Below are 14,304 nucleotides of genomic sequence, written 5' to 3'. Positions count from 1 at the left end.
TTGCTGAGACAGTAGAAAAGTTTTGAGGAGAACAGACAACAAGTTTCCAACTCCAGCACATGTCCCAGAGGCCCCAGACATCTTCATCCAGGTTACCTTAGGAGTTATACCTGCAAGGGAGCCTGATGGTATCTAAAAGGTATGGTCTTGAATAGGATCTCATCCTTAGCTTCGCAGGCTCAAAGGTTAAGATGATATCATAGACTAAGCAGAGGATTTGAAGCCATTTTAGCCAAGTTAGATTCCTGTCTCTTCCATCCAAATCTTTGTGACCTTGGACAAGGTATTTCACTTCAGTCAACTCAGTTTACTCATCAAAAAAAGACAGTAACATACCTATATGTTTGGTATAAGAATTAAACCAAATAACCTGTGTGAAAACCAAGTGTTACTATGGAAAGTAGGTCAGACTCAGGAGATACTAACTCACATTAATGAAACTCACACTGGACCAATGGGTAGCCCAGAGTGTCCATGGGTCATTTAAAAGAGAAGCATGCCTGCAAAAGCAGCCCTAGACGCTCCAGCCAGCTGGGCAGTGCATTCTCTGCCCTAAAGGACGAACAACCAGAAGATTCCCTGGTGGACATGGTGTCTCAGCAAGGGGACTTAGTTGTTTGATCTTGATGGCCACTGTCACCTGGCTACAGGAAGAACCTAATGACTCATCTGCTTTCTAGGAATTTCCTGGCCAAAGTCTAGAGCAGGTCAGGCTACCCATGACACTGGACAATACTGAAGATGCACGGACAAATTCTCGCCCTCTGGCTCTGCTTTGTTTAAAGACTCTATCGTACAATTGTTCATTCATTCTACAAATCTATATTGAGCTCCTCCTAAGTGCCGGGCACTGGGCTAGATGGGTAGGGATACAAAAAAGGCATTGCCCCCTTGCCCTTCTCAGGGAGCTCACAGTGTTTGCAGAAAGACTGACAATTCCGTACATAATTATCATTAATTGTGGTCAGTATTATGAGAGTGAAGCAGAGGAAGCCAGAGGAACGAATGTGCAACCTGTCAGCTAAGTCCACATAGGGGTCTGGGGAAGGGCTCCCCGAGGCAGTGTCCATGCACACATCCTTCCCTCAGCCAGGTGTCCGGGCACACTTGGGTCACTTGAATTCTGGCTCTCTTCAGCCAGTTGTCTGGCTACACCCTGACAACTCTGAGTGACCCCGGGTGTTTCCCTAGTCCCCACAAGTAATACATCTACAAACTATCCCTTGGGTTGGGCTTGCAGACAATTCACTCTTTCATTCATTTAGCAAATATTTATTGAGTCCCTATTATGTACTGAAGCTAGCGCATTTCACCATGGGGAACTTTCACCCCAACTTCCAGAGGTGCCTTACTGAAGCCCCTTGCACAGATTCCAGCCCACTTCAGAGCCTCTGGTTTCTTTTGGAGAGATGGGAGGACAATTGAGATGAGGACAGTGCAGCCTTTGATGTCTCAAAGAATGGGCACCTGGTGTCAGGAAGGGACTCTCCCTCCCAGGAATTAAATCAAGAAACACCTCCACCCACCCTCCCAGCCCCTGTCCAGAATTGCTTTCTGAGGTCCTTCCGCAGCACTCAACGGGCCTGGGAAGGGCAACTCTGCTGGCAGCAGCCGGAGCAGTGCCATGACCCAGGGAGACATTAATTCCTGGAAGCAGCAGAGGGCTGTGATTGGAGATTTGCTAGCCTTCAGGTCACCTCTCATATAATTGTTCTAAGTCCAGTTTCTTGAGCTCTTTTATCAGATCCTAAACCCCTGTGTTCTCTTTGCACACTACCTGGAGGGCCAGGAATAATTTCCCCCATTGCACTGTTGGATAGACCAAGGCACAGAACTCACAAGCGACTTAAGACTGGGGACAGAACTGGGAACCAGGTCTCCATCACAACTCAAAACTGCATAAAGGCTCCCAGGGCCTCTCAGACATGGTTCTTCCCCTTCCCCAGGGGTGTTCAGAGGACTACTGTCTTCCCACCCCCTAGATCTCCAATCTTCAAAGCAAGCAGCCCCAAGAGCACACCCCTCGGGTGGCCTCAATAGCTCCCATTGTCCAAGAGGCTATTTGGCCTGACCCCCAGCCCCATAAGCAGCAGGACAGCAAGCTGAGAGGAGCTTGTCCTGCCTTGTCCCCTCCTCTGCCTCGTCCCCCTCCTTCCAGGCTGCCTTGGGGGAGCCTGTGGGGCAGGAGCCCCGCTGAATGTGACCTATTGTCTTCGGGGTGGATTTAGGAAGTGCCAAGCTCCCATCAAACAGCCCTGCTGCCCAGGTAAAACAAAAAAAGGGCTGTTCATTTGGGACCTTTTCCCCCTTATCTCCTTTTCCTATCTCCTCAGGCTTAGCTATGGTGTAGTGTTCAAAACCACTTCCCCTCTGAGCCAATCAGAAGCCGGGGCTCACCCAGTGGCCCTGAGGAAAAGTTATTTATAAACGCCTCCCTGGATTATTTGAGCAGAGCCCTTTCACACACCTCAGGAACACCTTTCGGCTGCCCGCTCCCCAGACACACCTGCAGCCCTGCCCAGCCGCCGGCTTTGCTCACCCACCGGTAAGCCCCACCCAGCCCAGCCCACCCCACTGGGCTGGGGTCATCCCTGCAAGAGGGCGGGCACCAGGGGTACCGAGAGGAGGGATGAGAGGAGGGATGACAGGAACCAACTGCCAACCTGAGCACAAGTAGGAAGGACACTGTGGCTCCTGGAGTCTGAGAGCAGCCTCCCAGCCCTTCCCCTCTGAGATGCCCTTTGGGTCTTCAGGTCCATGTAAGGACCTGGGTTGCAAGGCTGGGCTTGGCTGAGGGAGCAAGTAGGGTGAAGGTGTGGTGGAGGAGGCCGCCAGACCCCAAAACAGAGTGAGGCAAGGCCTCCTAGGGAAACGAAAATGTTAGACCTTCCTCTGCACCAGCCTTTGAAGCTGTGGACTGCTCCTCTCCCTTTCTTTTCAAGTCTTGGAGGCAAAAGCTCTTAATGCTTGACTCACCAGCCTACTCTGTACGGCTGTCTCCCCTCCTTCTACCCCCTAGACATCATCCTTCACTCATTTACTTCTCCACCAGCTCAGGGAACTTAGCATGGACTACACAGAATCCCATGTATCTCCATTAGTCCTGAGAAGTTGGAAGAGGTGGAGGGGGAGGAAACCGAGGAGTGGGAGAGGGTGAGCAAGGGACCAGCTCCATCAGGTAGGTGGGTGGGTGGTAGCTGGACCTGGGATGCCTGACTCCCTGGTGAATGCTTCAACACAGAAGGGCTTGGGCCAGGACGGTGGATGGGCCGGCAGCTCCCCAGGCTCTCAGCCTCCAAACCCTTCATACTGCAGCTCCAAGGGGTTCCAAGCCACTCTCAGGCAGTGCCCTCATTCCTCAAAACTAGCCCAGAGGGTCCCCAGCTGAGACCTAGCAAAGCTTTGATTATTCCAGCATCAACTGCCCCTTACACTTGACCTCAAGGGTCTGAGCACCAAAAGAAGACCTTGGAGTGACACAGCCCCCCAGGTGGGCAGACTGAGAGAGGACTTTCCCCCTGAGTGACTTCACTCATGCAGATTACCCTCTCTCAGAGCCCCACGGTCCTCCCCCACCTCCCTCATCCTGGCCCTGGCATTCAGAACCCGGCAAGACCCTGCATGGGCCGCATGGAGACCAGCATGGCCCAGCAGCACCTCCACTGCAAGCATGGCCTTCCCAGGCACTTTCCAGAGCTAGCCACCCACTCTGAGTCTCATTTGTATAAACCCTGGAGCAGAGACGGACGCCTCTTTATCTTTTAATGCCCAGAGTCTTCCGGAGATTGGCATATACCCAGTATTCAAGAGTGCCTCTTAAACCGTACTAAACAGCCAGACTCTGACCCCCGTGAACTGGCTGGGGGAATTGAGGACCAGCTCAACACTGACCAAGCTTTGCGGGCTGCGGGGTCACTACTTGGAAGATGGAAGGGGCAGAGCCACCCCTTCAAGGGGAGTTGATCTTTACTGGATGCCTCTCCGGGCTTTCGCCTGGATTTCTGGGACCAGAGCAGCTGGGCCTTTCCCTGGTCTCCTTGCCCAGGCCCTGCTTCCAAGTGAAAGCAGCCCCAGTCTCCTTAAAGACTTCTAGGAATTTAACCTCAAGTGCCCATTCCAGGGAGCCCATGACCTTGTCAGTCTTGCTGTTAGGAAGTGATTCTCAAAGTCTAGCCTTGATCCCTCTTTCTGAAGCCTATTTCCTCAGCCCAGCACCCATCCCTAGCAGGGAAAGTGCAGAGGGAGGGAGAGTCCACCTGGAGATAAAGAGTGGGGATTTAGGGGTTAGTATCAGTGAATCTCTACTCTACACGGGATGCGGTCTCTATGACACCTTAGGGACATCTCATCCTCCCCTACACTAAGAAGGAAATTAGGCTGGGTGAGGAGCGGGGAGAGATTTGCCCTGGAAACACAGGGACAGTAGAAGGAAAAGGAGTGTTTAAAAATGCCTTGGGGGACTGGGTGCAGTGGCTCAGCCTGTAATCTCAGCACTTTGGGAGGCCGAAGAGGGCAGATCTCTTGAGGTCAGGAGTTCGAGACCAGCCTGGCCAACATGGTGAAACCCTGTCTCTACTAAAAATACAAAAAAAAAAAAAAAAAAAAAAATAGCTGGGTGTCATGGTACACACCTGTAATCCCAGCTTCCAGAAAGGCTGAAGCAGGAAATCGCTTGAACCCAGAAGGCAGAGGTTGCGGTGAGCCAAGATCGTGCCACTGCACTCCAGTCTGGGTGACAAAGGGAGATTGCGTCTCCAAAAAAAAAAAAAGCCTAGGGGTGCAGAGGCCTCTACATCCTTCCTCCTCCTGCCAGGGATGTGGTCTCCCACTGAGACCCCAGCCAGTTTGTCTGTCCCCCTCACATTCACACCTGGGTCACTCAGAGGCTTCTCTTGCCCTGTGGCCCCCTGTGGCCCCCACCCTGGATGAGGCAGGGAGGCAACCAGCAGCTAGAGCAAAGGGGAAACCTCAAGGTGACTTTTCCTCTTCCCAGAACACAGCAACCAGCTGGCTAGGAACCAGTGATAAGGACGCCAGGGTGGGTTGGCCAAGCCGGGGCTGTTCCTGTACCTGGCACACGTGCGTCAAAAACCCCCTCCCCGACATGCAGGACTGAGGGAGGAAGTCAGCCTGGGCCACAGTGACAGCATCGCCTCCAGATCCGACCAAAACCCACAAATAGGCCCCTCATCGTCCTGCTCCCCCGATGTTCTACCCTTTTCTGACAAGATTTTCTGCTGTTCCTCTCATCAAGTCCTGGGAAAATTTGGAGGAGTTAAGTCATGGGGCAGCGGGTACAGGGGCAGATGGAAAAGGGAAAGCCAAGAAAAGGCAGAGTGCCCGCTAGAGATGGCAGAGCAGGAAAGAGGCTCCTCTGGAATCATGGCAGTAATGATAATAGTCGGAGTTTATTGCATGCTTCCCACGGCCAGGTGCCGTTCCGAGCCTTTCGGTGCATTCACTCAGGCACTGTCTCTGCCTGAGCCCATCTCTGCCACAGCCCATCTCTGCCTACAATATTTGGATGGTGTTGACAGAGACCTGGTCAGAAATGTGACTGGGAGGAGGTACCAGGGGTTTCTTTGGCATGAGCTCATTGGAGGAGAAATCCTGGAGAAACCCAGGAAGGGATCTGCTCCAGCCTGTGTCCCCCTCCCCACACAGGGTCTATTTTCTGTTTGCTTCCCCTCTCCCAGCTCCTCCACCTCACAGGACCCCTGCATCCCCTCTGCTCCAGATTTGACCCACTCTCCTGCCGGGGCATAGGAATGGTCCATGCACCCACATCTCCTGCCCTCTGCTCTCCCCGGCTCACCCCCTACTCCCCTTAAACCTCACAGCCCCTCCTCTAAGTCCCTCCAGCTCTTTGGGACCTGCCCCCCTTCCCTGCACAGTGGAGGAGGGGCAGGGTCACCCTTTTGTTTCTCAGTATTATCACATAGCACCTGCTATTTATCCCTGGCCCGGTGGGGGGATGGGAGGCTGTGGAGGGATGGTGGGGGCAGGGCTCGTAGATACACACCTCTGGCAATAGGGCACTTGACTTTTTTTTCCAGCGATGCTGACATCACCTAGCAGGGCTGTTTGTTTGTTTAACTGGGGATCAGATTGTTATGTTCCCTATACCTGGCTCTCTTTCTTGCTCCCTCTACCACTTTCCCGCCCCTAACCTAGCATTGTGAGACACCCTTTCTGAGGATTCCCTGGAACCCCCGTCCCTGCTAGTTCTCTGAGACCCCTCCTCCCCACCATGCCACTCACCCTTTTCCACCACTCCCATCCCTCTTCCCTCCACCTCTTGTCCTCACTTGAAGGGCTGGCTGGGGATGAAGTAACCTTGCCTTCTACGTCCCACCCCACCTCAACCCCTTTCTTGGAATTAGGAAGTACGTTGAGGGCACCTCCTCACCAGGAGCTGGGGCAGTTCCTGTGGCTGCAGATTTGCAACTCTGGCCATCATAGTCCTGGGAAACCAAGGCCAGGAGGGAACCAGAGCCCTCAAGAGGAGTAACAGAACTCAGAGGTCCTGTCTCATCAGCTGGGGTGGCAAGGTCGCCACGGTGGTTAGAAAGCGGCATTCTGGGTGCCACTCAGGGGAAAACATTGTCCTGGGATCAGCTTTGTCCCTGGAAGTTCTGAAACCCCTTCCAATAGGAACATCAGAGTTGGAACCAAGTGCAGTTTCTTTATCTGCAAAATGAGACAATTGGATGAATGTGGTCCTCAAGTTCTCTTCTACACAAAGCTTTCTGACTCTGACTGGCTGCTGGGTTCTCCTCTTTACGCAAACTCAGAATTATGAAAGCTCCCAGAGCCTTCTCCCCTTCAGCATCCTATTTCTTGGATGGGCAGAGGGCATGGGAAAGAGACAGATTTGGTATTCCAGTAACGCAGAGGAGGCTTTTCCTCTATGAGCCTGTGTCAGAGGGGACTCCCTAGCATCTGGCGCCCCATCTGTCTGTGAACCTGCCCAGAGGGGCAGGACTGGTCCTGAGTCACCTACCTGTTGCTCTCTGAAGGACTTCCGCCACCCCTGCCGCTTTCCTCCCAAAGGAAAAATGGCCAAAGCCAACACTAGTGTACAGGCTGGAGGGGTGCACGTGGAGATCCTGGGAGAAAGAGAAATCCTTCAGGGTTTCTTCAAGGTGGTCAGGAAAGGCTTCATAGGCAAGAAGGAGGAGGGAAAAGTGTTGGAGAGGAAGGAGAGGGAAGGAGGAGGAACTTCAACAGGTCTTAAGGATGGGCAAGTCTAGAAAGGCAGAAACGAGTCAGGGCACCTCAGGTAAGGAGGAAAGTGGGAACAGACACCCAGGCTTGTTTGGCAGGTGCAGAACAGACCAGCCCGGATGGTGTGGAGGGACCCGGCCAACAGATTTCCCGAATCCACCAATACGAGGCCAGAGGATAAAAAAACAAAAATGCCAAAATAAGGAGTTTGGGTCTCATCCTCCTGGAAATGAGGGAGATAGAGGTTTCGGAGCAGGGAGTTTAGGCTGGGTTGAAGGGGCATGGCTGGAGACCAGCAAATCAATTTTGCAATAGTCCAGGTGTGAGATAAGACTTGAAGATGGAGGTGATGGGACGGGGTGGGTGGAGGCATGGAGGCAATGGACAGGACAGAAGGACAAGAAGGAAGGAAGGGAGGGAGGGAGGAAGGAGGGAAATAACAACAGGATTTGATGAACAACTGAATGGAGGCTGAGGGGGAGGGAGAGGACAGGAACAAGGAAGGGGGTGGGCTGGGTGGCAGGAAGAAAGGTACCACTGAGGAAGTGGGGAAATCGCGGGGAGGAGAGCTGGGATAGTAGGGTTCAGCGGAATCAGATGCTAATAACTCTCTTCCCCGCAAACACACTACTGCAAGTTAGAGCCTTTGAAAGCAGCCTAGGAAGATGCTTCAGGGATCGCTGTCTGTTGGTTGGTGTGGAAGCAAGATCTCCCATCACCTCCTCTTCCAAAGGGCTCTTCTTTTCATTCAGCCCCCCTTGAAATTTTTGCCCTTTTTTTTTTTTTTTGCAGGTGGTCTGTTTAGTGGCCTGGGCTAGACTCCCCAAACCATAAGTCTTTTTCTGAAGCAAGGTCTGGAGCTCGGGTTCCTATGGGGGGCGGTCATGCTCCCCACTCGTTGTGCCCCCCAGGCAAACCACCTGGACAACCAGACCCATGCAGACTCTGGAGCAGGTGGAGAGGAAGAGCCAGATCACCCCGCCTTATGGGCCGGTGAAGGGCCGGAAGCCTCTGAATAGTCTCTGCTAGGAGGTAGAAAGCACCCTCCCATCTTAATCATAGTAATCATCGCCACTACCATTTACTGGGTGCCTATAAAAGGCCAGCCTCCTCATACACATGATCTCACTTAATCCTCATAGCAACTGCCTGCGACTGTTATTATCCCCATTTACAGATGAAGAAACTGAATCTTTGAACCCAGGTCATCTGGCTCTCAAACTTGTGCTGTTTTCCTTAAGCCACCCTGTCTCTAATTTCTCCCACTAAAATGTCTCACATGCCATTGCCCTTACTCATTTCTGTCCATGTCTCCTCCAAAACACCATTTATCAATTCACTCAACAAGCATTTGTTGAGTACACTAAGGGCCAGGCGAGGGGCTGGGCACAGGCGCTGGGGGTAGGTTCATTCTTCCACCTCCCCTTCTGCTGGGTATCACCTGTGGGGTCTTGCTGGGCATCCCACCCTCACTTGTAGCTCACAGTGGACCTCGGGACCCCAAGACCAAATGAATAGAATGCATCAGCCCAGCCTTCACCAACGAGCACAATCTTATTCACAATAGAAACTCACATTTGCATCACACTTTACATTTTACACAACCCTTTCTTATCCATTAACTCATTTGATCTTCACAACAACCCTGTGAGATATGTCTGTTACCCCCACTTTATGGATACAGAATCTGAGGTTCAAAAAATAATGTTGCCCATTCTACCTCTTCAATAAAAGCAGGACTAACCCAGGCTCCTGGACCCTTCCACAAAAGGCATTAGGCAACCTGCTCCCCTCTGACAACCTCCCCTCTCACCCAGGCTCTCCTCTGGAAAGTTGGGGGTATCTCCAGCCCCCATGTAGTTACTCATTTTCAACCCCATCTCAAATCTTTTGCCAAACTGGCCACAGCCACCCCACAATCCCCACCTCCCAGATACAAATCCTCACTCTAAGCCTGCCCCATCTCTTTCTTCTCTGTCCTTTCTCTGTGGTCCTCTGAGCGGCTTCTCCCAGCTCTGGGAGGTAGAGGGGAGGTGGAAGGCCCAGTAATTGGAAGAGGGAGGGGGAAAGGTTCCTACAGGGAACTCCTCAGGGGCCCTGGCACTCAGCTCTGCCCAACTCAGCTCCTGGAACGTCGGCGAGGTTGCGCAAAAGTGAGGAGGAGAGGAGCGGCAGTACAAAAGGGTGGGGGAAAGGTTAGGCACAGGAAGCCGTGGGAGAGAGCCGGCAGGTGGACCATCCTGGTTTCCCCACACACACCATTGTCCCCCTGGGAAACCTGTTGGTGAAGTTCTAGGTGTCTTATCCAAGAAGGGTCCTCCTGAGGTCATCTCAGCTATCCCCTTGCCTCCAGGCAAGTTGTTTTCTGTTTCTTCCAAACTGACTGGTTGAATGGTAGGAACCTTTCTGCCAGGGAAACTGAGGTCTGGGGAGGGAGTATGGCTTGTGGGGACACCAGAGGTCAGGGGAGAGTAGGGTCCACGTGCTGAATCAAGTGGGGACTCCTGCCCTCGTACTTCTACCTCCCCTTTGCCTGGTGCTCGGTGGGAGTGATGGTGACGTCACAGGTGTGGAGTCCCAGCCATGTACTGAGCGCCAAGCAAAACAGCCAGGGCGAGTGTATGCATCATCAGTGCCTGGGAAGGAAGGCCACTGCAAGAAGGGAGTCTGACGGAAAAACTTGACAGAGGGAAGGGAGGCACCTTGCTTTATCGGGGCGGGGAAGGCCAGAATAAAACTCGGCTGCTGCGAGGACCAGAGAGAGAAGGCCTGGGCTGGCACTGGAGAGGGATGTTCCCTCACTCTCCCCTCCTTTGCTTCTCCCAAAGCTTGTAAATGCCCCAGATATGAGCCAGCCCAGGCCCCGCTACGTGGTAGACAGAGCCGCATACTCTCTCACCCTCTTCGACGATGAGTTTGAGAAGAAGGACCGGACATACCCAGTGGGAGAGAAACTTCGCAATACCTTCAGGTAACTGGTCCAGAACCCAAACTCCTGCCTCCTCTGCTCCCCACCAAAATCCTTTCTGCACCAGGACACAGCTTCTGCACCAGTATCCCTAAGATGGGGCTAAGGGAAGCCCTGGGGAAGCGAGGTTCTGAATGATGAATTTAAGATCCTACAACCTCATCTGTACTGAGACCCCCAGGGAGGATGGGGAGCAGGAGCAAGAACCATCTAGAAGGGTTATAGGGCATCCCCAAACCCCTGCATGGCATCTCCCATATTCTCAATCCACCCGAGTCTCTCTGGGTTTGTTAAGGCACGGTAGATGAGCATGTTACATTATGAAGGGGTGGGGAGCATCAGAGCCCTTAATCCACACCCTGCTCCCTCCTTACAAAAAATACCTGAAGTTACCATCACCCCAAGCCCTTTGTCCTTTCCCTCCCGGATGTTCCTTCCTCCACTTGGTCCAGAGAATGCCAAAAGGAGGCCCTAAATTTCTGGACTTTCCTGAGGGGACCTACCAGGGTGTAGTCCTACCAGCGCCCAGGCTCTTTCCATTCTTAGCTCCCTGGAAATGCGATGGTGGGTATGAAACCTTGTCCATAAGGAGGTGCTACACAAGGTGATCCATACCCACACCCCAGGAGGCTGGGGCTGCGAACGTCACCCTCCCCCTTTCCAGACTCCTGGCAGACCTCCTCCGGCCTAGCTATAGGCCGGCTCACTCTCCCTCACTCCCCTGGGGAGACGGCTGATTCAGTTACCTGGATTGAGGTCACTGGTAATGGCTGAAGTGGAGACGCAGGTGGAACTGGTTCAGGCCAGGGGAATCACCCACTTGAGTTTTTACTAAAAGCTCCAGCCCAACCCTGTTTCTCTTGGGAGGCTCCATTTCTGCCCAGTTAGTCTGTCCTCACAGCTGTGCTCCTCAGACAGGCGGTCTCTGCCAGTCTCTGTGCCCAAAGACTTTAGGGCACAGAGTCCGAGGATGAGAAGATCTGCTAAAAGATTGGATAATGAAAGCTGTAAAGGGATATAGCAAACTAACAATTCCCATGATGCTGGCATAAGAGCCTTGAACAGTGTCTGGCATAGAGAAGGTGCACCAATAAATATTTGTTTCATGAATGAATGAATGAATGTCTAGAAAGCTAATCCCTCTCAGCCTCTGTGTCCAGCTCTTCTTTCAAGCTTCAGATTGCTTTGCCCAACATACAGCAGACTTGCAAGTAAGGTTGGGCATGGACTTGCCCTCAAATGAGTTGCTTTTCTTTCCCTAGCCAGCTCTCTATTCATAAGTCCGGCTTTCTCTGCCACAAGCAGACCTGATGGAGCCCCTGCAGGGCTGGTTCTCTCTTCGAGCAACGCTTTAGAGTTGCATTAAGCAATTTATGCCCCATCTACCTCCCCTTCCAGCATCCCAGGAATGGCAGAGGCACCCATGAGCCCCAGAAGGGACAGGGGGTAAGATACTGATGATGATGCTGTTTCATGGAGTGTTAGTTGGAAAAGAAAATCTGCCCAGACTTTCCAAGGTACAAAGCATTGTCTTTGTTGGTTTCAGTCTTGGGTGACATCCAGGGGACCAAGTGTCAGGGAATCTATTGTTGAACAACAGCAAAGAGCAGGAATTGGTGCTGGGCAGGAAAAGAAGCCTCATCAGAGCAGGCCAGTGAGTCACCAGATGGGCCGTAAGTATTCGAGTTCCCTCAACTGGGAGAAGGAAAGCAAATGCCCCTCACCCACTTCCAGTCATCAATCCACCGGCTGTCACCCTTGAGTTTGTAAGCCCTTGTTCCTACCGCTCCTGGGTTTCTATGAAAGGACCTTGAGGTGTTCGACAAACAGGGAAGGAATCAACTCTCCCCACCCTGCGTTGACCAGCGAATTAATCCCTCCTCTGCTGCCCAGTGAATTCACAGGAGAAAGAACTCCGGTATTGGAGTTACCACACATACAGGATAGTGAGTCAGCAGAGTTCACCCTGCAGGAACAATAGAGCCTTCCTTTTCAAGGAAGTTCTAAGAAAAATGGCAGCAGGCAGACCCCACTCAGAGGTATTCACTCATTCATTTATTCAACAAATATTTACTAAGCGCCCCTGTGCAAGACTCAAGGTGTACAAAGATGAACAGGAGAGCTAGACTTTTGCCATGCGTGGTGGGGTTTGCTGCCTAGTGGGAGAGACAGACAAAAAGCAAGGAATGCACACACAGGATGCACACACAGCAGCAAGAGCCAAGGTACAGGTACCCAGGCCTGGAATCAGACAGACAGCACTCGGAGGAGCCTTTCCCAGAGAAAAGCCATCTGAGCCAGGAGACGGAACTGATACCTCCGAAGACTGAGCCACCACAACACTCATACCTTTAAGCCAAGTCTTGTAAACTCCCCAGGTAAGGAGCTGGCAGTCAGAAGACCTCCAGCTAATGCCCAGGGCAAGTTGACGAGCTCTTAAGAAAAAGTTCCTGCCTTTTCTTCTCAGTATCCCTTGCACACAGTTCAGTGAATTTTGAATGAACCAATGAATGAAATGAGCAGGATATGATAATCCCTCTCCAACATGGAATGTCCAAGCCATGCAGAGCCAACTGGAAATTTTCCCCTTTCCCCTCCAGATGTTCCTCAGCCAAGATCAAAGCTGTGGTGTTTGGGCTGCTGCCTGTGCTCTCCTGGCTCCCCAAGTACAAGATTAAAGACTACATCGTTCCCGACCTGCTTGGTGGACTCAGCGGGGGATCCATCCAGGTCCCACAAGGTGAAGGGGCCCCCTTAGCCAGGCCTGGATTGCCACTTCCCCAACCATTCCTCTCCATCCCCACTCCATCCGTCTGTGATCCCCATAAGTCAGTCGTGCTGCTGAGCTTCAATCTCGTTGTCCTCTGCAGGCATGGCATTTGCTCTGCTGGCCAACCTTCCTGCAGTCAATGGCCTCTACTCCTCCTTCTTCCCCCTCCTGACCTACTTCTTCCTGGGGGGAGTGCACCAGATGGTGCCAGGTAAGGCCTCTCCCCTCTGGGCAGGCAGGATGACCCAGACCACAAGGATGGGAGGTGTGGCAAAGGGGGCTCGGGAGACTTTCCACCTGCATTCTCCTAGAATTGTTGTCGTCAGTCCTAGGGGAATGGTCGCTGTGAATGTCAGTCCCAGGTCCTCGGTGACCTTGGGGAAACCACTGAGCCTCTTTGAGTTCAGTTAGCATTACCTGTTCCATCTTCCCCCCAGGAATGAGAGGAAGGCTTGGCAGAATAAGATATACCATATGCTATACCATGCTTAAACAGATGTGAGAAATCACCATCTAACTCCCTGGCTGGTCCCAGCCGGCCACTACAGGGACATTTGTACTTCTCTGGTGCTAAGTGAGATGGAGAAAAGCCTGGTCACAAGCGCTGGTTTCTGGCTCAGGCTTTGCTTATATTTCTTATTTCTGAGTTCATTTCTTCACGCGTCTGATAAGACAATATTGACCGTTGAGGTGAAAGCACCTTGAAAAGCATAGATCATGGTTAGAGTGAGTGGTTGTTTTTATTATGATGGAGAAGAGCCTTGGAGGTGCAGGGACCCATCCCCCTGGGGGTCGGGAAGCGTTTCTGGGCCCCTTTCTGGTTTCCATGGGTGTGGTCCAAACCTCTGATTTTTGCTGGCTGGGTGGGGCACCACAGGTACCTTTGCCGTTATCAGCATCCTGGTGGGTAACATCTGTCTGCAGCTGGCCCCAGAGTCGAAATTCCAGGTCTTCAACAATGCCACCAATGAGAGCTATGTGGACACAGCAGCCATGGAGGCAGAGAGGCTGCACGTGTCAGCTACGCTAGCCTGCCTCACTGCCATCATCCAGGTGAGGGGGCAGCCCCCAACCCTGCTAGGAAGGCATCAGACCACCCTGCCCCTGCCTCAAAGCCTTAGCTTTGATGCTAAATCTGATTTAGGGGGCTGAGCGTGGAGGCTCATACCTGTAATCCCAGCACTTTGGGAGGCTGAGGTGGGCGGATCACTTGAGGTCAGGAGTTTGAGACCAGCTTGACCAACATGATGAAACCCCATCTCTACTAAATATACAAAAATAAGCCAGGCTTGGTGATGTGCGCCTGTAATCCCAGGTACTCAGGAGGCTGAGGCAGAAG

The 14,304-nt window shown here is 52.5% G+C and overlaps 1 protein-coding gene across 2 annotated transcripts in view; it reads left to right on the top strand.

The window, feature by feature from the left end:
- Positions 1–2,400: 2,400 nt before the first annotated feature.
- SLC26A9 (solute carrier family 26 member 9) overlaps positions 2,401–14,304 on the top strand; it is a 30,471-nt gene continuing 18,567 nt past the window's right edge. Inside the window, exons 1-5 of one of the 2 annotated variants that reach the window (XM_078004640.1) lie at positions 2,401–2,545; positions 10,056–10,198; positions 12,796–12,935; positions 13,066–13,176; positions 13,843–14,018. In XM_078004640.1, coding sequence (XP_077860766.1) covers positions 10,074–10,198; positions 12,796–12,935; positions 13,066–13,176; positions 13,843–14,018 — 552 coding nt within the window. In that variant the 5' untranslated portion in view covers positions 2,401–2,545; positions 10,056–10,073. Of the gene's footprint in view, positions 2,546–10,055; positions 10,199–12,795; positions 12,936–13,065; positions 13,177–13,842; positions 14,019–14,304 lie in introns of those variants that run through there. The other variant, XM_078004644.1, reaches the window with a different exon arrangement.

The sequence above is a fragment of the Macaca mulatta genome, chromosome 1 (genome assembly GCF_049350105.2).
Source record: "Macaca mulatta isolate MMU2019108-1 chromosome 1, T2T-MMU8v2.0, whole genome shotgun sequence".
NCBI classification, from domain to species: domain Eukaryota; kingdom Metazoa; phylum Chordata; class Mammalia; order Primates; family Cercopithecidae; genus Macaca; species Macaca mulatta.
This window is presented reverse-complemented; position numbering and strand designations above follow the sequence as displayed.